This window comes from Pelodiscus sinensis, chromosome 7 (genome assembly GCF_049634645.1).
Source record: "Pelodiscus sinensis isolate JC-2024 chromosome 7, ASM4963464v1, whole genome shotgun sequence".
Classification (NCBI taxonomy): domain Eukaryota; kingdom Metazoa; phylum Chordata; order Testudines; family Trionychidae; genus Pelodiscus; species Pelodiscus sinensis.
In genome coordinates this window covers 9,890,372-9,914,193 of record NC_134717.1, presented here as the reverse complement: position 1 = coordinate 9,914,193, position 23,822 = coordinate 9,890,372, and the positions used below count along the sequence as shown (strand labels likewise).

The following is a 23,822-nucleotide window of genomic DNA, read 5'->3' as shown; positions in this document are numbered from 1 at the left end:
TTTTTTTGTTTGTGCCCTTATATGGCTCCTGAAGTCATTGCTGATGCAATAAAATAATGGAGCGTGCTCCTCTAATCAAACTTCCCTTCTATAAACACATTTCATCCTTGTTCTGAGATTGTTCCCTGACATTTTAAGCCAGCCCCTTTCCTGCTTGTCTGTCTTTTTTTCTTTTGCTGATCACAGTGGTAGGGAACAAGCCAGCTCTGGAGAACGAAGAGATGGTGATGGTCAAGGCATACTAACCTTTGGCAGAATCAGTAGCTCCAGAAAGAGTGGCGGTAACACCAGATCAGTTGAGGAGCAGCAAGAAGACGTTAGAGGGGTGCTCAAAAGACGAGTGGAAACCCGGGAGCACACGGAAGAGAGGCTCCGGCAGCAGGAAGCAGAGCAGCTCGATTTCCGTGACATTTTGGGGAAGAAAGTCAATACTAAAAGCTTTTCTGAGGAGGAGCTGAAAGAAATCCCAGCTGAGCAAATGGACTTCCGTGCTAATCTGCAGCGGCCGGTCAAGCCCAAGACCTTGTCAGAGGAGGAAAGGAAAGTTCACAGCCCTCAGCAGGTGGACTTCCGCTCGGTATTGGCCAAGAAAGGCACTCCCAAGGTCTCCTTGCCTGAGAAAGTGCCATCCCCTAAACCAGCTACCCCAGATTTCAGATCTGTGCTTGGCTCAAAGAAGAAGCCACCAGCTGAGAATGGCAGCACCGATACCCAAGATCAGAACACCAGCACCCATTCTGTGGCTCAGAATGCCAGCACCAATTCTGACGCTCAGCATGCCAAACCTGAGGTGAAAGAGGAGGCGAAGAACAACACAAACTGTGAACATGGATGCTCAATGGTAGATGGTGGAATAATTGAGAAGAAAGTTGACAGCAACGGAACAGCACCATCCTTTACAGAGAAGCTCCAGGATACTCAGGTAGTGGATGGTGAAAAATTAGTGTTACAATGTCGGATTGCCTCTGAGCCCCTTGCAGCTGTCACCTGGACTCTAGATGGCAAAGCTATCAAATCATCAAAGTTCATTGTCATCTCCCAAGAAGGTAATTAAATGAGTAACAAACCAACTGGATGGCACACTGTTGCATCCACCTCTTGATTAATAATGTTTACTTTTATTAAATGCAATGCAACATTTTATTTGAGCTCTATGCTATTAATTGATTCCAGATGCATTGGTCTTGTAATTTCAGTGATATGCATGTTTCCTGTAGACTCCCATTTAACAACTTGCAGATGTAATTTTTATAAAATTGAACATCTTGCATTCTTGTTAAACGCTGAATATATTGCCAGCAGTGTTTAAGGACACCGTACATGGTGTTTATTTAAACTGAACTCTAAGGATTTATAACAATGAAAAAACAAATAACATTATTGCTGGTTTGTTAATTCTGATTTAAACCTCATGTATGTTAATTTTTCAGGCTGGTTCGAATTGAGTTGAGACACATTAGAAGAAGAGGGGATTGAGCTGTTTTAAAAAAAAAAAAGTTGCTGCAACTCCAAATTATAAAGCAGCCTGCAAGCTCAGAGCTGAGAGATATAATTCCCAGTACATTTAACTCAGATGTATTTAATTGATATTATACCACTTGAAATGATACCAAGATGTTGCAGCATTCCAGAAAACTAGCTGGAAACTTTCTGAATTAATTTGTTTCATAGCTCTGGGAAATGGATCAGAATTTGTCAAACCTTTAAGCCCAAACAAAATACAGGACTATGTAGCACTTTAAAGACTAACAAGATGGTTTATTAGATGATGAGCTTTCGTGGGCCAGACCTGGGTCTGGCCCACGAAAGCTCATCATCTAATAAACCATCTTGTTAGTCTTTAAAGTGCTACATAGTCCTGTATTTTGTTTCAGCTACACCAGACTAACACGGCTACATTTCTATCACTATTCTTTAAGCCCAGTGATGTCAAGTTATCAGAATCATTCCTTTTCTATGTTCTGCTAGTGAATAAACATTGTCTTGAACTGGCTTTTGTATAGTATTAAATGTGATATTGTCTTTACAACACATTTTGCAGGAGACAAAAAAAAAAAGGAAATGTAGTATTAGTAACACAGAATTAAGTCATTATTGTTTATTGCTTTCATAAGGTACTTTTTGGTATTATGCAGAAAATGGTATGGTCCTATAGAATTCATAGCAAACAGGTGATTGTGGTAATAACAGTTACTCAGCATTCTACTCTATCTGCTCTCTTATCTATGACAGCATAACTAACTCTTAGTATGTTTCATGAAACTAAATCAGAACCAAAATGCAATTCACATGCAATCAACCAAGAGCAACAAGTTACTGCACAGTGATCTGAAGACAAAAGTGATTTCTAGACTCCTTTATTTTAAGACAGTGGGAGCTAGAAGTTTTGCAGAGGTAACAGTGCTTTCACATAGGTACCACGTTAGTACTCAAATATCACAGTGATGAGCACCGTGTCAGTTGCTAGATGGAGTGGAAAGTGCATACATTTTTGCATGTACCTGAACAATACAATAATTTCATTGACCATCATTATCTCTACTTGCCAGAGTGTGTCTCACCCTAGTGCAGAACCAAGATGGTGGGTGTATATATGTGTGAGAGGAGCAGAAGGGGAGAAGAACCAACCTTGAATAACCCTCATCCTGAGCTCAATCCCTGTTTATGCCGAAAGAAGCCAAGGTGGCAGGGATTCAACTCTGGCCTTGGCTGCAGCTAGAGTGAGGGAAAATAAAATACGTGAATGATTTATCTCTTCCCCCTCAACCCTATGCAGAATTGCAGCAAACAGGCTGACAGAGCCAACCTCTTTGCACTGCACTTGAGCCTCCTCCTGTGCCCAGTTTTACTGTCACACTGCTTCCATGTCTCATGGAGTTGGAGGACTAAGAAATATTCATGGTAAAAAGGAAATGGGGATTGCGATATGGTGTGGTTGAGCTAGAAACTAGAGCTATAGGGCTCTCTGTGGTCTGGATTTTCCAGGGAGAGGAGTGATTCTGATGTAACTGATTCTCAGGCCTGCCAGCTAGCCTGACTGATGGGTTGTTAAAGCCTCCTAATGTAATGGAGGTGGTACAACAACACTAAGTTGTGATGCCAAGTTCTTGCCACTAGGCTGAAAAAAGTTCACGATGAAAGGAAAAGTACATTTGAGGTTGGTCACCCTGCCAGGAGTAAGGGCTCTGTCCTAGATTTTTAATAGTGATAGAAATGTAGCCGTGTTAGTCTGATGTAGCTGAAACAAAATACAGGACTATGTAGCACTTTAAAGACTAACAAGATGGTTTATTAGATGATGAGCTTTCGCGGGCCAGACCAACTTCCTCAGATCAAATAGTGGAAGAAATGGTTGTGACAATTTTCTTCCACTATTTGATCTGAGGAAGTGGGTCTGGCCCACGAAAGCTCATCATCTAATAAACCATCTTGTTAGTCTTTAAAGTGCTACATAGTCCTGTATTTTTAAGATATTTAGGTGTTGGTCTGCTCAGTCGTGCCACACTGAAGTGACTTAAGAACCAAGGACTAAAGCTATGGCTATACTGCCAAACAGTTTGGACTATGAGATGCAATTAGTACACAATGAAGTGCTGCCCAGTAACTCCTTGTGTGGATATAGTGGTGTGTACTGAAAGGTTCCTAGTTCAAATTAATGGTTTGAAGAACACTACAATAATGTGAATAGGGAATCTTTTAGTTTGCATCTGCAGCACTGTTAGCGGTGTGACAATACATCGCTTTGGTGCGGACTGCTGTCCACACTGTAGAGCAGTGTAAACAACACTTAAGAATCATTTTCTAAAGTGAGTTGGACACTTAGGAGTCTAAATCCCACTGAAAAGGGTTTAAGCTTCTAAGTCAATTAGACACTTCAGTGCTGAATAGAGTAATATCTAAGGGTATGTCTACACTTGCACCCTCTTTCGAGAGAGGGATGCAAATGAAGACATTCGAAATTGCAAATGAAGCCGGGATTTAAATATCCCGTGCTTCATTTGCATAATTGCATTATGGTGCTATTTTGAAATAGTGCTATTTTGAAATAACAGACACTGTTAACACACAGTTATTTTGAGAGAAAACCTTTCTCTTAAAATAACTGGTAAACCTCATTGTATGAGGAATAAGGGTTATTTTGAGAGAAGGGTTTTCTCTCGAAATAACCGCGTCTTAACAGTGTCTGTTATTTGGAAATAGCGCTATTTTGAAATAGCTCCATAATGTGATTATGCAAATGAAGCACGGGATATTTAAATCCCAGCTTCATTTGCAATTTCGAATGTCTTCATTTGCATCCCTCTCTTGAAAGAGGGTGCAAGTGTAGACATACCCTCAGTACCTCTAAAAATCAGAGACACAGCCTTTATGTTCTAGGATCAACAGTATTATTAGCTCATTGGTATTATCTTTAACATGTTTGGCTTTTGGAAGCTACCCACTGGTAAATTTCCAGCCAGTATCAGCCGGCTTTGGAGATTAATCTCATGCTGTTCTTCTGCTGTGGGTTGCTTCCATGCCTTCTGTGAATTAAATGAATAGAGTTTTGTGATCCTCGTTTGAAGCAAGTGCCAATTATTTTGGTGATTTATTTTCTTTTTTCAATTAATAAGGGTTTGTAAATGTTTGAAGGATGTAAACACCGAGATTGGAAAGGAAATAATTAGCATGTAAAAGGACATGTAACTAGTAGCTGCATGGTAGATGGTAAGAAAAGGCATGTTTTTGCTGGATCTCAGAAAAGAATTCCTGACAATAAGCTCTGTTTGTCCTATGGGACAATCTCTCCTAAGGCCGGAGCGGGGGGAACCCCACCACATTTTAGATCCAGTTTTGATGTAGCAATAGTAAGTGTACAAAGGCAGTGTGGGTCAGTGGGCTGGGAACTGGGTTGGTACTTGAGAGATGTGGTTCTGTTCGCTGAATGGCCTTGGACATATCAGCTGTGTCTAGACTGCATCCCTTTTCCGTAAAAGGGATGCAAATTAGACACATCGCAATTGCAAATAAAGCGGGGATTTAAATCCCTCCTGCTTCATTTGCATAAACATGGCTGCCGCTTTTTTCCGGCTCGGAGCTTTGCCGGAAAAAAGCGCCAGTCTAGACGCGGAACTTTCGGAAAATAAAGCCTTTTCCGAAAGATCCCTTATTCCTCTTAAAATAAGGAATAAGGGATCTTTCGGAAAAGGCTTTATTTTCCAAAAGATCCGCGTCTAGAGTGGCGCTTTTTTCCGGCAAAGCTCCGAGCCGGAAAAAGGCGGCAGCCATGTTTATGCAAATGAAGCAGGAGGGATTTAAATCCCCTCTTCATTTGCAATTGCGATGTGTCTAATTTGCATCCCTTTTACGGAAAAGGGATGCAGTCTAGACACAGCCATCATGTCACCTTTCTGCTCCTTTATTTCCCCTTCAACCGTTTGTCTGTCTTGCCTACTCAGACTTCAGACTCTTCAGGGCAGGGGCTGTCCTTGATCTCAGTTTCGGCCTTGATGTCAGTTTGGGCTTCCAGCAGTTACCGGACTATAAATAACAGTAGAAACAGCCTTGCGCTAAGCTTGGTGACCCAATAGGTCTTTTCCAAAACAGCAATTGACCAGACTGCTTGCAGGTTAGTACTCGGCATTGGCATGCTGGAGACACAGGTCCAATCTCTGGGGCTGGGAGTGCTTCATAAGCAATCTGCTGCCTCCTGGCACCTTGTCTCCCTTCAGCAAGCCCTTCTGCCAAGCTAGGAGCGGCATTTAATGGGCTCTGCAGATAATCCTGTTCAGCCGTCCTCGGCTAAAAGCAGGTTGATGCAATGGGGAGGAGGGGAATTAACAGCAAAGGGACCTAGCTCACGTTAATGGGCTTAGTTCCTGCAAAGCTATTTTGGGTGCTAGGGTATCATCTGGTTGTCATTATATTCAGCAGTAAAAATCCTACTGTAGGTAGGATGAGCCTGTTCTCTGTCTCTCTTTCTCTCTCTCTCTCTCCGCAATGTATATTGCCCTGAGACTGGATGGTGACATTTTAGATGATAGCTGTCGGGGGTAGAAAAAGATCTCTAAAAAGGAATCCCATAAAATATATCCCACGGATCCTGATGCTTCATTGTGAAGCTGACAGAAGTGGCACACACCTAGTTAATGGATCTAAGACTGCACTGGAATAACTGCTGCCAGAAGGGAGAGAGACCTTTACCTGCCCTTTTGCATTGCACACACCTGTTCTTGTTGATGGGGTTCATTGCTCACAAAGTATGCAGCGTCAGTGACACATGAACCTGGCACAGAGCCACATTTTTGCTCTTTAGAAACCAAATTAAAACACTCCAACATTATTGGAAAGCCAAAGAGGCTACAGCTTTACTTTAGTTATGTGACCTACCATGTAGCCAAACTTACCACTGGAAAGTAAAGTAACCTGGCCACCTGCAATATACCAACTATTTATTTGTTTAGGAATTGCAGGTTTAAAAGTGTATACACACACACACACACACACACACACACACACACACACACACACACACACACACACACTCTCTCTCTCTCTCTCTCTCTCTCTCTCTCTCTCTCTCTCTCATAAGCCCTTTTCTCTGTTAAACACTCTTTTGCTGATATGTGTCCTTCCTCTTTGAAGAGACTAACCTCATAAGCCCTCCTTAACTAAGTCATCCCACCAGCAGGCAGGAATGATGGTCCCAAGATGTAAAGCTTGGAATCCGGATCAAAACTTTCCCAGACCTTAGAGCAGTGATGGGCAACCTAGGCTAGTGAGTGGGCCGCAGGAGTGGTCCTCCTTCCTCTGTTGGCCACAAGATTGCATTAACCAAGACAGTCTCCCAGGATAGGGTAATTTTCCTAATTGCCTAGAATTCGCAGGGTGTGCCAACGGAACTGCAAGGGCACATCTACACTTCAGGGCAAAAGTCGAATTAAGCTATGCAACTTCAGCTCCGTCAATTGCGTAGCTGAAGTAAAAATAACTTAATTCGGCTTTTGGCATTGTCTACACAGCAGGAAGTCAAAGGAAGAACACTCTTCCTTTGACTTCCCTTACTCCTCATGAAATGAGGATCATAGGAGTTGGAGTAAGAAGTCCTCCATCTCGACATTATTTAGAAATAATGGCTTCCTGTGTAGATGTCATTTTGTTATTTCAAATAATGTTAGTTATTCTGTGTTGACGTACCCTAACAGCACTTTGATTGGATGTAGAAAGACATCATGGCTCTCACAGTCAATGCTGTGTGCAATCAATACACACCTCACTTAACGTGCCCTTTACATGCATGTCACTTTAATGGCACCGGTAGGAAAAAAAAAGTATGCACATGGAAACCAACAAAATCTGGCAACCCTGTGGACAACAGTAAACAAAATGTATTCTGAGCCACAAATAAAATTCCAAAGGGCTGCCTGTGGCCCATGGACTGTAGGTTACCCACCACCGCCTTAGAGGTTTACAAACCAGAACATAAATGTCAAATCTCATTTCTTATTCTGACGTCTCCAGCAACAAGATAGCACTTTGTTCTAGGAAAGCTCTTTAGGTCCTAGCCTTCCTTATTCAGTACGTAACTTTGTCCCAGTCTGACTATTAAATAAGGCTTCCAAAATACGTACCTCTCTAGTTTAAAGTCCCTGTTAGCTACTAAAATCCAGAGTCTGGTCAGCCAAATATTGGACAGAAATCTCTGAGGAGTAGCCATGTTATCTGCAGAAACAACGAGGAGGCCCGTGACACCTTAGAGAGCTAACAGTTTAACTAACTGTTATGTAAGGTGCCACAGGACTACTCGTTCTTAATATTGGACACTATCTAACAATCCCAGCATGCTGTATCTAAGAACACTGTCTCCTCCTTCCATCTTCCATCCCAGCATCACAGCTGTTAATGTCCTCACTGATTATATTTTTTTTATTCAGCATAGGAACCCTCATGCTAACTCCCTGTTAAGGGAATGCTGTTAAAGGAATGCTTCCCCAAAGAACAAGCTACAAGGTTTATTTTCTTAGGGATGGATGCATTGGATATGTGAGGTATAATTATCATGGAAGGCTGAGATAGGGGCTCCAATTTTTCTTTTACAAACTGATTTGACTGGCTGCTATTTGCATATGGTGGAGGTCACAGTGGGTTTAGTTTTCAGAATTACAGTTTGTACTGTCAAAGGTCCAGTTGTCTTAGCATTTGGGACGGGCACTGCTCTTGGTCTGTCATAACTTATAAATAAGAAATGATAGAAAAGAAAAGATACTCAGGAGGGGAACAATGTTACTCAGGTTAGACATAAGTACATGTGTCTAGTTAAGAGACATTTGATTTTAGTTCTTGTTAAAATGTGAGTACGCTCCCTTTTTTCTGAGGTGAGTTAAGGGAAATTTGAAAGTTGGATCCTAGATGGACATTTTGGATGCTGGATTGAGAGCAACAGCAGGGAACAAAATTACTTTGATTGTAAGCTATTTGGGGGAGGGATTTTCTTTTTGTTCTGTTAATATAGTGCACTGAGGTCTCAGTCCATGATGAGGGTTCCTAAGTGCTACCACAATACTACTAATAATCCCAAGACACAGAGATTATTATGGGAGAAGGTGTTGAAAGGAACATTGAAGTGGAGTCACTGTTGGAGAAGAGCGATGCCAAATGTGTCTGTCAGAGCTGGGAGATTTGCCTTTTTAATTAAATTCTGATTTACTGTACTCTGCCATTTCTGCCTAAGTGCACCACTACCACTGTGGAATGACCCTGGCACGCTCTCTGGAGTGGTTCATAACTCTGAGTGCCAACCACAAAGCAGACTGTCAAAAAGAAGGGCAGAGAATCCAAACTTGTGGTATGTTCTGTAACTAGATTTCATCCCAGTAACAAATGTGAACTTCTTAAGCAGCATTCCAGTCTCACCATGGAGTTGCTAATATTCCCCTATGGAATTCCCATCTATCTTGCCACCCAGGCAACCTGGCCTTAATTCTGGTTGGTTGATATGCACCAAAGGTCACAAAAGATTCATGTTACTTCCTGTTCTAAGGGTGTGTCTACATTGCACCCTTAATTCGAAATAAGCTATGCAATTTGAGCTATGCAAATTGCGTAGCTTATTTCAAGTTAATTTCAAATACGCTTATTTACACAGAGCCAAATTTTGAAATAAACCGCTATTCTGAAACGTTTTTTAATCCTCATGGAATGAGGTTTACAGGGACATCGGAATAGCACACCCGTTATTTTGAAAGCTATTTCAAAATAACTGGCGTGCAGTCAAGATGTGGAAAATGCTATTGCAGGATACTGGAAGTATCTTGAAATGGTGCCACTGTCTAGACACACCCTAAGTGACCAGAAACATTGAAACACATTGTTGTAATCCCAATACCATTTTAACCATACTAACACAAAGGTGAAAAAGACTCTTCCACTCTTGTGGTATTTCCTCATTATGAGATATTTATTAAAAATGAACATACTCATTACAGAGATCCCCTCAGCAAAACAGCTTGCTGATTGTGAAATGTTGACCCTAGTGGATGATATTTAACACCTTCCTTAGTTACTAATGGATGAACAAGAGCATCATCTGATTTGAGTTTACTCCCATAGGGAATCAGGAATTAGACACAAGAGGTGTTGTTTGTTGGTTTGCATATCCGTTTTGTGTTCTAGAGCTTGCTGACTGTAGAGTTTCATGCAAGTGTTGCAGTAGCCAGAGGTATTTTGTTAAATTTATATTATTTAGATTAAACCACAAAATCATGAAATAGGCCCAAAACTCCAGAAAGTGTTTTTGTGTTTAAACTTGAACCTCGTATAAACTGTTTTGAGCTTCTTACATCTTCCTTAATCCTGCCACAGTATTACTGCAGAGGTCCCAGTGGTAGTCTCTGAAAATGTCTGAGTATATGTAGGAGCTGAGCTCTCTTCTGTGTGCACTGTCCTCAGTGGCTGATGTGTGAATATCACGGTGTTGTCATTTGGCTGATTACGGCAAACAGATCTGAGCAGGACAGAATTCATTGTGAAGTTGTTCACTCAGCAGGGATTTATGAGGTGCCAAGATTCAAAATACCCAGTTGGAATCACCAGGCTGAGCTTTTTCAGAACTATGAGAAAATAATCTCTGTTCAGAAGGTCAGGAAGGGCTTTTACAGAGGAAATACCAAATACTTCATTGAAAGACATTTGGCCTCCTAGCCCGGGGAACTGATATAGCCCATGATCACTGAAAAAAGGCTTTTGGGAAAGTTTTAAGTTTTATTGTTTGGGGTTTTTTTTTTTTTTTTTTTTTGGTCCCCATTGAACCCAATAAGTTGTTTTTGTAGATAATGATCATATAAATATTCAATGTTGAATTCTGTAAGGAAAGAGGGGGCAGACCAAGACCTAGACACTAAATAAGAAAGTACTTTCCAGGACAATATATGTAATACACAGTAGTTAAATTAGTTTATAAAAGAGGTGTGTGATCTAGGGGATGGGGCACTGAACTGGGATTCTAAAGGTCTAGATTCTGTTCCCAGCCCTGCCATTGACTTTTGTGACCTTGGACAAGTCACTTCATATGCATCTCTTTCTCCTCCCACCCTTTAGCTAATGTGTCTAGATTGAAAGCTTTTTGGGACCATGGCTATCTCTCACTGTGTTTGTACAATGACTGGTGCAATGGGACCCCAGCCTGTAGGGAATTTACAGCAAGCAAGGAAACTTTGCTTCTATGTGCCATGTCCTTACTCTCACTTAGTAGCACCTTATTCCATGAGCTAGGTGTTATTATAGAGTAAGGTACTACTCACTATGAGGAAAGGTGGCTCTTTGTTACAGCCCTATGTGAGTATGTACTTTTACTCCATTTATTTGCTGGGCTGTATTAAGTGAAAAGTAATGAGCAGGAGATATAACACTCATGCTAATTCATGCAATAAACCTGGAACCCACTCTGCATTCAGTACATTTAAATAAGCTCTAGCCAGAATCCTAGAACTGCTCATAATAACATAGATATTTGCAACTAAAATGATGAGCTGTGAAATAGTTAACAATGTTGATGTTTAAACTGACAGCTCTGGGCTTTTCTGTTTAGCCAGCTCAGATGAAGGAAGCAGCTGACGCATCTCAGAGCTATTGAGCAGCTATGTGAATGACATATCAGTTTAAATCAACTCTTTCATTGACCCTAAAGCTCATCACTTATGAAGGCTATGACTACCTATTTTTCAGTTGCTGTGAGACTGAAAGTTGGTGCAACAAAAGCATTTCCCTCTAGCCATACGAGGGCTGGATTTTAAAGACGTTTTAACAAAGATTGTTGTATCCCGTGTGGCTTATGCAGAATTGCTACTAGAAACCCTGAGGATTTGTTTGTAACTGTTACTGTAATAACGAGGAATGATCTGTTGGCTGTGGCAGGGTCTTTCTATTCGAATGTTGAATAGGGAAGCATTTTTTCTTAAAGAATTAACTTTCTAAATGGCAAATGGCATATTTTCATTGTCCTACACAACTAACTGGATTCGGTTTTAGTAAGATGTCTAACAATCTACCTTGTATGTGTCTGTTTCCTAGTTTAAGTTCAAATAATGGTGGTTTTGTGAGCTAATATATTTTCTTCTTGATGAAAGCTGTAGAACCATATGAGTTATTTAAAATTAGTCTTAATATACACTCAGACTCTATGAACCAGAAAATATTGCTTTCTTTGCAAGCGGCCTGTAAGGGCATTTTTTAAATGGTACTTCTTCATTAGCTGTTCTTGTTGCATTTTTAATTCAAACCTGTTTTGTAAGGCATTTCTTTTTCCATGAATGGCAGAGCCAATACTATGTGACCAAGAAGGTCAGTCTCTCTCAGCATAAAGAATTTTCATATTGTTCCTTAGGGAGGGAAAAATCACATTTTAATCCATTTCCTCAATTTAGCTGAAAATAAAAAAAAAAATTCTGGCCTCCTTCTCATGCTTGTCTGACAAAACAGTTGAGTTGAGAATAGTCTCGTTATATTTCGTTTTGCCTCAGATAATGATATACCCTTTTATGAAGGGAATTTTTTTCTATACGAAGAGTTCAGCTGTAAGATCTTTATGTATCTCTTGGGGGACTTTGTATTCTTCTCTCATATTCCTGTCACAGGGTCAGTTGATAACTTTTAAGGGAGTCTGGGCTCAGTATCGCCTGTGAAAATCCTTCTCAGATCCTGAGAGTAATGTGATAGGGAAGTTTGTGACCAAGAGGCAGGCCAGCTGGGAGATAAGCAACCTGTTTTTAACCCAAAGAGAGACTGACCAATAGGAGGTGCTAGGGCATGAGAAGATAATCAGAGGTGCAAGTGAGTTGGAGAGGCCTAAGAGGAAGAAAAACCTGTGGCCCCTGGAGTGATAAATAGAGGACAGAAGAGGCTTCAACAATAAAGCACTGTTGGGCTTAGGGTTGCCAGATGGTTGAAACAAAAATACCAAATACCTCCCCTCCCCTCCAAAAAATGGGAAAAAATTCTGTTGAAGGGGGAAAAAAGGGGAGGGAGACCAAAGTTGTTGAGCACAAAAAAAAAAAAAAAAAAAAAGGACTTGTCCCCTAGGTCCCTAGGTCTTTTGGCTGGCAGCCATTTTGTACTGGCGGCCTTGGGGAACCAGGTAAGCATGGGGGTTGGGGTCAGGGAGCTGGGGGGGTTGGGATCCAGAGGGAGGTTTGGGGGAGGAGGGAGACGCTGGGTGCTGAGTGTTTGTAGGGTTGCCAGGTGCCCAGCATTTTCGCCTCTTGGCCGAGGAAAAATTCAGAAAATACCGGACATCTCAGGTGTCTGGTATTCTCTGAATTTTTTACCGGACAGGAGCCAAAAATACCAGACTGTCCGGGTCAATACTGGACACCTGGCAACCCTAGTTGGGCTGGATGCCCAGAATTTGTTCCAGAGTATGTTTAGGGGCCCAGGCTTTGCTACCCAAAGAGGGTATGTCTACACTAGCCCCCTAGTTCGAACTAGGGAGGCTAATGTAGGCATTCGAAGTTGCAAATCAAGCCCGGGATTTAAATATCCCGTGCTTGATTTGCATCTTCCCGTCCGGTCGCCATTTTTGAAATTTACAAGTCTGGACTAACTGCCGGCATCTACACGTGGCAGGGACCCGGTAGTTTGAATTAAAGCCCTAGTTCGAACTGCCTGTTATTCCTCCTGGAATGAGACATACCCAGAGAGAGGAAGGAAAGAAGCAAGCCCTTTTTTTCACCTGAAAAACATGTTCCTTTGTGTTTGGATTTTGCTTTAGCAAGGGGGCTAAGTTACTCAAAAAGCTCCAAAGCAGGAGATGAACTGTGGGGAAAGAGAGGATGTGCCCAGAGCTGGACTGAGTAAGTCATTGGTACAGCCTCCAACTAGTGGAATCAGACTCTTGGTTCACAGAAGAATAGCAAGTTTTAAACGGAAATTTGTTTCCCTGGGGTCAGAATTCCATGGTTCCAACACAACTGAAGCAGAATCCTGCATTGTGTCCCTGTGACTTGTTTGAAACCAAATCTTACACATTTTCTAGGAATGCATTTGCTACAGCAATATCTTCGAAAGTGCTGACGTATTGGCCTTCTATTTTTTTTAGAGAGAGAGAGAGAGAGAGACCATTACACTTCTTTTTTCAGCCATGCCAACAAAATGAAAATGACTTTTGGAGTGTCATATTTAAGCTTAGGAGTCTGTTTTGGTTACCCAGTCTCACCCCTGGGTTCTGAGATGAGACCAAACCAAAAGCATGTATCTGAAAAATGTGCAGAGGTTCTGTTGCCTTTGACTGTACTCTCATTGGGGCAAGGACCATTTCTTGGTTATATGGCTGTTCAACACATCACACAGTCTGGCGCCAATCTCAGTTGGGGCTGTAGGTGCTGCTGTAGTACAAATCATTATTTTTATGAACAAAGATTTGTACCTGGCTGTCAAATGCATCTGTACCAAAAATCCATTTTAGGTGCCTAAATGCTGCTTTGAGAATCTAAAGTCATTTACTTATTTCAGCCTTCATATATAAGATGTCCATCACAACAGTGCATTTGGCAATTTCCATTCTAGTTTAATTAAACATATCTTCTAGCATAGAGACACCATCAGCATTAATGGAGCTGCAGAACTCAGTACAGGCAGTCCCCGGGTTACGTACAAGATAGGGACTGTAGGTTTGTTCTTAAGTTGAATCTGTATGTAAGTCGGAACTGGCATCAGCCACTGCTGAAACTGATCAGTTTCAACCGCGGCTGAATCTGGATGCCAGTTCTGACTTACATACAGATTCAACTTAAGAAACCCAGGCGTCCCCAAGTCAGCTGCTGCTGAAACTGATCAGCGGCTGATTCCAGGAAGCCTGGGGCAGAGCAACTCTGCCTCAGGCTTCCTGTAGTCAGCCGCTGGTCAGTTTCAGCAGCGGCTGACTTGGGGACGCCTGGGGCAGAGCAGCTGGGGTGCTGCTGGGTTGCTCCAGTAGCGCGGCTCCTTGGTGCTCCTGGAGCAACCCAGCAGCACCCCAGCTGCTCTGCCCCAGGCGTCCTGATTCAGCCGCTGCTGAAACTGACCAGAAGTGGCTGAATCAGGACGCCTGGGGCAGAGCAGCTGGGGTGCTGCCGGGTTGGTCCGGAGTGGCGCTGCGGGACCAACCCGGCAGCCCCCAGCTGCTCTACCCCAGGGGTAGGCAAGAAAAGCCTGGTCTGCTGGGGGGGGGGCACTAGCTGCACCCCCCCCCCCCCAGCAGACCAGGGAGACGGGGGTGGTGGGACCGCCCAAGTCCTCTACGGCTTTGCTCCGTCTCCCTGGTCTGCTGACCTGGGAGACGCGGAGCAAAGCCGCAGAGCACGCGGGCAGCGGGACAGTCCAGGCGCGCCACGGCTGTCCCACTGCTGGCGTGCTCCGAGGCTTTGCTCCCCATCTCCCTGGTCTGCTGGTCAGACCAGGGAGACAGGGAGCAAAGCCGCGGAGCACGCCTGCAGCGGGACAGCCCAAGCGCGCCCGGGCTGTCCCGCTGCGGGCGTGCTCCAAGGCTTTGCTCCCCGTTTCCCTGCAGACCAGGGAGACGGAGAGCAAAGCTGCGGAGCACGCCCGCAGCGGGACAGCCCAAGCGCACCCGGGCTGTCCCACTGCGGGCGTGCTTCGCGGCTTTGCTCCTGTCCCCCTGGTCTGCTGGGGGAGTCCAGCAAAGCCGCTGGACCCCCCCCCAACAAACCAGGGACACCAGAGCAAAGCCACCGCCTGGGCGGCTTTGCTCGGGTGTCCTTGGTCTGCTGGGGGGGTCCAGCGGCTTTGCTGGACCCCCCCAGAAGACCAGGGAGACCGGGAGAAGCTTTTCTCGCCCCGGAGGACACGGGTGGTGACCCGCCGCCCGTGAGCTCCGGGGCGAGAAAAGCCCTGTTCGTAAGTGCGGATCCGACATAAGTCAGATCCGTGTAAGTTGGGGACTGCCTGTATGGGCAGTATAGTTCAACCATGCTGCTCCATCACTGCTAGCAGTGCTCTGAGCAAAATGCGATGTCCCTCTGACCTGTCTTCCCTTTGCATTAGGGTCACTGTGCTCCCTCACCATTGACAAGGCCTTGCCTGAAGATGTGGGCCAGTACAAATGCATAGCTGAGAATGCAGTAGGAAGAGCCGAATGTGCTTGCACAGTGTTGGTGGATGGTAAGTACTCTCCTAATACGGAAATTCCTTCTGTAAAACTTCCTCTTTCCATAGCTGCTCTTTCTGTAACAAAAAAAATAGTTGTCTGCTTTCTTTCTACGTGAATCAAATGGTACCCAGTCCCCACTGCAAATAGCCTGAGTAGAAAACCAACAGGAAGCTGAGCGCTGGGCCTTCTGTGGGATGTAATCTCTCCATGCTCCTGCTTCCCACTGGGTTTCTAAAATGGTTTTGGAGCAGTTAGTACAGAACAAGGTTTCTCAGACTGAGACCTGTGGACAACTCCAAGGGGTCCAGGGGCCCTGCTGATCAGCTCCTCCTGTGGCCTAGGTCTAAGGCAGGCTTATCTGCTCTGGTTCCACACAACTCCCAGAAGTGGCCAGCAGCTGTCTGTAGCCCCTACGCATACAGTCAGCCAGGAGGCTCCACAGCTCCGATTGGGCAGAAACCGTGACCAAGGGGAGCTGCAGAAGCAGACTCAGAGGGTACTAGGGCAGCGCATGGTAGCCCATGCATCTAAAGGCCACAGACCTTTCCGCTCTCAGAACCCACTCCGATATCCTGAACCCCTGATCTCCAGTTTCTTTCCAGAGCATACAAACCCAACCAGAGCCTTCACCCCTCCTTGCACTCCTGCCCCAGTCCAGAGTCACCTCCTATGCCCCAACTTTCTCCTGAAGCCAACACCCCAACCTTATGTCTCAATCCAGCACCCTCACCTACACCCCAAACCCTTCATTTGAGGCCTTTCCTCAGGGCCCTCACCCATCTTCTGTAGACCAACCCTGTCCCAGCCTGGTGAAAGTAGGTGAGGGTGGAGGAGAGCAAAGGGAGGGGACATGGAGTAAGTGGGGGGCAGGGCCCAGTGAAAGGGCCGGGCCGGGGGGGGGGTCCCTGAAAATTTGTAAATCAAAACAGGGGTCCTTGGATTGCTATAATTTGAGAAACACTGCTATAAAAGTGTTGTCAGACTTATAAGGATTTGCCTAAGTTCTCTACATTCTGTCAGTCCATGTATAGGAGAACAGAGTTTCTTTGGCTAAAAGCCCCCTTTGCACTCATCTTCCTGAGCTGTGCAGAGAGCAGCTGAGGCACAGCTCTCCCCCCTTCTCACAGGTTAAGAAAGACCTGTCATTCTTGTCAGTATCCCCTTTAACTAGAGCAGTCAACTATATCTGCTTCATCCAGTTCCAAGTGCCGCTGCTTCTGAACGGCAGTTCGCATTCCTCTCCTCTTTGGAGCTTGGCATTCCCCAGCAACTGTGAGCAGTGAATCTTGTGTAAACAATGGGCAAGCCAACAGTTTCCCCCCACCTTTGCACAAAGTCCAAAATGAAATTAATGATGACTGGAGGATATCTTCCTGCTCCTCAGTTCTTAAGTAAAATGAATACTTTATTTTTACTTTTGTTTTAATTTCAGATCCCTCACCTACAAAAATCCCAAAGTCTGCTGAGAAGAAGACTAAAAAGCCAAAGAGCTCGCTTCCCCCAGTATTCACAACAGAGAGTAAGTGATGTAGTGATTTAACAGTTTCCTTTTCACTGAAGTCATGAGTGCTTGGGATTCGGTGGTTCTTTCTGACTGTACAGACACTGTATTGAAGGCAGGCAACTTGTATTGTTTTCTTAACCCTTCCATGCAGGTCATGTGAATTGAGAATTTGTACCTTAGGGAAAATGGAAGAGGCAACCCTGTAAGTTCAGACACATCCTACTCAGTTCTCAGTTCCCATCATGAGGCAGTAAACTTACCACACAGATCCCTTTCTGCCTGCTTTCTAAAAGGAACTTGGAAATTCTCAAGAGGGTTACTATCATTGCAGACGCAAGATACGCTGTATTTCTTATATGGAGAAAAGAGGATATTGCTGGTGACCCTAAAACCTGAATAAAATGTCATCTGTATCATAGTCTGCTGTTTTTCTCCATTTGAGTTGGATTGTGGGGTTTGTGCACTTTTTATTTTAAGCTAATAAGGTTCGGTTTCTTGGTATTAATTGAAATGACAATTGTCACTAGCCATACTCTGGAAAAAGTCCATAGTGTCTGTAGTAACATTACACTTGCAACTCTGCCTATATAAGCAGGACTAAGAAGAAAAATGCTTTCTGAATTAAACATTAAAGTCAGTTAATATACAGTATGTCATTCCAATTGGCACTACTGCATTTAAAGGAACGAGTAGCAATAGTGATGTCCTAACACAGAGATAGCTCTCTGAAAGGAACCTAAATTGCATACACTGTAATATATTAGATCTTAAAGAAGCTGTAGAGAGGATTCTTTTTAAATGGAGAAATTGTGTGTCTTTCTTTAAAAGGTTTCCCTGTTTAACACATTTCTAATGGAGCCACAAAACAATATAATCATCTGTTTTTAAAAAGTCTTATTTTCTGATAACTGGAGTATTTACTGCTTATTGTAAACTTACCCAATACAATTTGATACTGCACTGTATGAATCCAAGCCCTTTGGATTGTTGATGCATAACAAGGCTGTTATTTACCATGCAACCTCAAGATGTTTTGTCATGATACACACTGTGAATCCTAAAAATGTACAGTAAATGCTGCTCCCTGCCTACAGATATGCATGTTCATCTTCTTTAAAGGTGACTTGTACGTTATGCTATACCTACCAAAGCACAACAACTTGAGGATCTTTCCTCTAGTGTGCAGTCCTGATCTGGGTGCCCAGTGGACTCTCACTGATTTACACCAGCTGAATATCTGAATATATGACCTTAAGGGAAATAGTAAGTGTTAAGAGGGGCAATTAGCTTATATTTTATCTTCAGTAGAAAAAAAATTATGAGGAATTGGATGTTCAGATCCCCTTTGGCAGCTTTGAACAGCTCAGCTTAAGTCTCACAGAGGGTGTGTACTCATCTTCTTGACATTCCTGTTTGTGTGTCATTGGTGACATACTTAATATACAAAACCAGTTTAATAGTGTTTACCATTTCAGATGTGAGCTGAAATCCCTCCCAGCCAATGTACTAGTAAGAATCCTTGCCATCTGAAAGACAATAGACTTAATGGGTTGTGTGTGAGAGAGAGCCTTGTCAAAGGGTCACTTTTTCAATAGTGGGATCTCTTCAAGAATGCCAGTCAAGTAAAAGGCCCCTATCTAAATAGGGGTCAAGCGGTTCTCTGATCTCTTTTGGCCCATATCACCTCCTCTTCCCTAGATTATTGCCATCATAATACGATAGTAGGCTATCTGCGTCCTGCTTGCAGCTGTATGTTTGAATTAACTCTTTGTTGAATGCATTGTTAGAAAATGGGTTTACATGAAATTTTATTGAAAATGAATGTTAAAAACCCCTTCATTTCAAAGGGAAATGTATTTGTTAGTCCAGTTTTATGTGAATGTCTGTGTCTGAACATAACAAATTACCTAGTAGCTTTGATAAGTGGATTTGTGGTCCACTGATTATAATTGTCATTCACACTGACAATTAATAGCCCTTTGTGATGACAATAACATTTGGTCGGGGAAAGCAAGAGTAAGCATGACATTGTAACCTGGTGTTTAGGATACTTGTTTAGGGACACTCAAGTTCTCATCCCTGTACCAATGACTATTTATTTATATAAAGTGGAAGAGTGTCAATAGGAGAGATTGAGACAGACCCATACCAAAATATCCTACAGTCAGGTGGCAAGGGCACGCTCCTTCAGTACAGGAGATCCGACTTCCAATCTCTTATAAACATCAGGCAGAATAAAGAATTCTAGGTCTCCTAGATCATAGTAGGCAATAAAACAGTGGTGGTTTGCCAGAGTTAGCCCTGGGCAGGCCGCCGCCACTATGGGTGTGTCTAAACTACAAGGCTCCATCGACGGAGCCATGTAGATTAGGCAGAACAACAAAGGGAAATGAAGCGGCGATTTAAATAATCACCACTTCATTTAAATCAAAATGGCCGCCGCACTGTGCCGATCTGCTGTTTGTCGGCACAGTGCGGCAGTCTAGATGGGGATCTGCCGACCCCTGAACCCTTTGTCATCAGATCATTTATGCCTCGTGAAACAAGGCTTGCAGGATCTGCCGACGAAGGGTTCTGGGGTCGACAGATCCCCATCTAGACTGCCGCGCTGTGCAGACAAACAGCTGATTGGCACAACGTGGCAGCCATTTTTATTTAAATGAAGTGGCGATTATTTAAATCGCCGCTTCATTTCCCTTTGCCGAGTAAACTAATCTACATGGCTTCATCGACGGAGCCATGTAGTTTAGACGTACCCCTTATGTACCTGCACCTCTATAGTTACAAATGTTTGCAGCTCCTGTTGGCCATGTATTACTGTTCCCAGCCAACTGGAGCTCCAGGAGGCAGCACAGACCAGGACACCACTTCCTGAAGCTCCCATTGTCTGGGAACAGTGATCCCTGACCAATGGGAGCTGCAATCGCCTGTACTGGTGGAGATGCAGGTAAATACAGTGGTGGTGCCCACCAGGAGTTATCCCTGGCAGGATCAGTATTTGCTCTCCCCTGTCCTCGATCCTAGAACACCATAACTCCTGGGCTAAAGATTATAAAGGAAGCTTTGTTTCTCTTGGCATTGCAGCACTTGTGGAATGAAAAACTATGCTTGTCCAAGATCCAGAATTTAACTCAATCCCAGCCCAGTGTTTCAGGAAAAAAAACCCATTAGACTAGGCAACCAATGATATTTTTAATATTGCTGATATGCCATTTGCTCAGAGTGCTACCATTGGCCAATGTCATTGACTATCCTCAACCTGAAGCATCTCATAATTTGACTTAAAAAGAGGCTTCAAAGTGAGTGTCCTGGGTTCCCCATGCACCTTGGACAAGAGCCATTCATTTGATTCTTCTCTACCTCCAGCTTTGGTTTGTCATTACCTGAGAAAATGCTAACCTGTAAAATACGACCAGATCAGAATAGTGATGTATTACATTCCCTCCATACACATGTCAATAAGCACACAAGATCCTGGAGAATAGGATGCTTGTAGAATTTAGTACAGTTCCTTGCCTTGCAGTCACATTGTCAATGATAATGTGTGGGCCATCTTCTTAGGCATCATACCTCTGCAACTGAAATGCAGAATTAGTAATTCTCACCACTAATACATCACTGTGCAATTGGGAGGCCACCAAAAAAAAGATGCGGACGACTAATTCCCATTAAAATGAATGGGAGTTGGGTGTCCAGATTATGCCTTTGAAAATCTCGGCCTATCTCCCCAATGTTTTAGAATAGGGCTGTCAAGCAATTTAAAAAATTAATTGCAATTAATTGCATGATTAAAAAATTTAATCACGATTAATCGCATGCGCTACCCCTTTGAAACACTGCCGCAGTGTTTCAGAGAGACAGAACTGCGGGAGCCCAGGAGCAGCTACCCCTTTGAAATGCTATGCTAGGGGCAGCAGCGCAGGAGCCCAGGATCAGTTGGAGTCCCCAGCTGACCCTGGCTCCATGCAGTGCTGCCCCTTGGAAGTGCCGCCGCTGCAGCATGTCTAAGGGGCAGCAGCAGCTCTGCAGGAGCCTGGGATCAGCTGGAATCCTCAGCTGATGCTGGGCTCCGCATTGGGCTGCCCCTTTGAAATGCTGTGGTGGCGTTTCCAAGGGACACCACCGCATGGAGCCCGGGATCAGCTGGAGTTCCCAGCTAATCCCAGACTGTGTAGGGGCAGCGCCTGTGTTTCAAAGGGCCAGCGCTGCATGGAGTCTGGGGGACTCCAGCTGATTCCAGGCTCCTACTGCACTGCCCCTATTTTTTGGAGTTACTTCTCATTTTTTGGAGTTACTTTTCATTTTTTGAGGAGTAACATTAGTTCGAACCAAGGGGCTTGGTTCGAACTAACGCGTCCCAGCGCGCACTTCCTGGTTCAAATCAGCTGTGATTCAAACTAGCGCGCTGGCGAGATCATGCTAATGAAGCGCGGGATATTTAAATCCTCGCTTCGTTGACTATTTCGAATGCCTGCATTTGCATCCCTAGTTCTAACTAGGGTGCAAGTGTAGACATATCCTATGAATGCAGAAGGACAGTTTGTCTTTGCTATCAGTGAGCTCACAATATAATTCAAACTAATCTCCAAAAAACTGAGCTGAGCTCTCCATTACTAGAAGCATCCAAACTTGGAGGAGATAAAGCATTATATTTGTCCTGTGTGCTTGTGACATTCGCCAGGGTCCAGTCTGGACGGTTGAACAGCTGTGTCCCCTCAATTGTTCAGCTTGGCAGGAGGGGGACTTTTACACTTCTTTGCTGTGAGGACAACCACTCCTGGCTTGTTCATACACAGCATGCAAAATCACACCCAGGTGAGTGATATGAGTATGCTAGCCAGGCACTGCTGACTTTTATTGACACCAGCAAATTCCCAGTCCCAGGCCTGTCCCCAGAAATGTGCGTCCTGCACTGCCCAGTTCCCTCTAGGACAAGTCAAGCTCATAGACAATTTGTCATTTCATTAATTAAAAAAATTATATACACAGCCCCTATTACCTCAAATGGAGGGTCCTAAATATTTCAATCCAAATATACTGGCTTAACATACTCCTTAAAAAAATAAAACAAGTATGTTAACTACAGAAAGATAGATTTTAAGTGCTTACAAGTAACAAGGGGAAAAAAAGTCAGAATTGGTTACAAAGAAATAAAGTAAAACACAAGCTAAGACCTATTTAATGAAGCTAAGTGAACTTAAGGCAACAGGATTTCTCTTGCCATATGTTCACAGCTGTCTGGCTGGATCGTTCAGCCAGGACCTTCCCCCCCAGTTCAATTTCCTCCTTCTGTTTTCAAACCTTGTTGATGCCATGAGTAGAGATATGGGGAGCAAGGTGACTTGTGTCCTGTGTTGTCCCTTCTTATAACCTTTCTTTTCTATGAGAATCATTTCCTGTTGGGTTCAATTACAGCAAGTCTGTCTGCCACGGTATAACATTTCTCACTCACCCTCTTCTGTGTACCAAAAAATGGCTGCTTAATCTGGTGACCATCTCTTTCACTGTGCAGATAGCTGGCTGAGCTGCTGGCTAGTTCTTTGTTTCTGAGGAACTGGTCTAGGCTGCTTCCTCAGATTTGGAATAGGTCTTAGAAACATCATACAGAAGAATTGTATAACTACATACAATGTCAACAGATTTATTTTTACCAGGAAAATAAAATTTAGCAAATTATGATTTTTCAAAGGATACCAACTTCACAAGGTCACAAAATCCATTGTAGTCTTGTAAAAAGTATGACTATGATGGTACAGTATCTAGGCACTTAATTTTATTTTCCCTGGTGGTGCTTTGCCCCAGGATCCCATCTCCACTCTACCTAAGGTTATGCCCTTGCGCCCCCTCTTCCTGTCCCCTTCCTAGGATCCCTACCCACCAGCCACTTGCTGCACTCCACCCTTCCCAAATAGCTGCCGCCACCGCCTATCATGTGGCAGCTCAGGCCCCGGCCGCCAGAGCAGCTGCCCACCATGCAGAGCAGCCGCCACTGGAGCAGCTACCGCTGCCCACCACACAGCTTGCTCTGGCCACAGCTCCAGTGCTGGGGAAGGGCTAAAGCTGGGGCTAGGGCTGTGTGGTGGCAGCCCAGTTGCTCCTGGGGCAGGACAACTGCCCCATATGCAGTCCCACCCCGGAGCAGCCGAGCAGCCAGTGCGTGTCTCTGCTGAGGAGGTGGGCAGGCCTCAAATTCTTGGTTCATGCCTCTGCAGGTGCACGCCTTATAGGGAACCCTGGTGATTACCCAGGATTCACTAAAATTGAGGCTCCTTTAAGGTGCCCTACGTAGGGTGTAAAAAACCCTAGTTTCTTTTAAAGAGAAAGAAGTGGCTTAAGTGACTTGCCAAAGAGCACAAAATGATCCAGTAGCAAAAGTGGGACTTAGAAGCCAAGTTTCCTAACTCCCAAGTCTGTGTTCACTTAGCTCACTATATCACAGTGGCTCTGAGTGAGCTGATTAAAATGTTATGAAAAATAGCTCTTGTCCCAGAGCTGCTTTTCAGGGCTGACTTTGCTCTCTCAAAACACGTCCTTTATGAAATACCAAAAAAATCAACCAAAAATAAGTGCCTGACAACAGCCAGAAGCTGTTACAGAGGTTTCTGACTGAACCAGGCCGTAATAGTGCAACAATACAACTCTGTTATAGTGGGAACAAGCTACATGCAGGTCACAAGTAATTCAGGTACTAATTCACAC

At 43.9% G+C, this 23,822-nt stretch overlaps 1 protein-coding gene across 4 annotated transcripts in view; it reads left to right on the top strand.

Moving 5' to 3' along the window:
• Positions 1-23,822, top strand: part of MYLK (myosin light chain kinase) — a 337,126-nt gene that overhangs the window by 230,984 nt on the left and 82,320 nt on the right. For all 4 annotated transcript variants that reach the window (XM_006137678.4, XM_075933132.1, XM_006137677.4 and 1 more), the window contains 3 exons: positions 187-1,046; positions 15,514-15,630; positions 17,052-17,138. In XM_006137678.4, the coding sequence (XP_006137740.2) occupies positions 187-1,046; positions 15,514-15,630; positions 17,052-17,138 (1,064 nt within the window). The remainder of the gene's footprint in view (positions 1-186; positions 1,047-15,513; positions 15,631-17,051; positions 17,139-23,822) is intronic.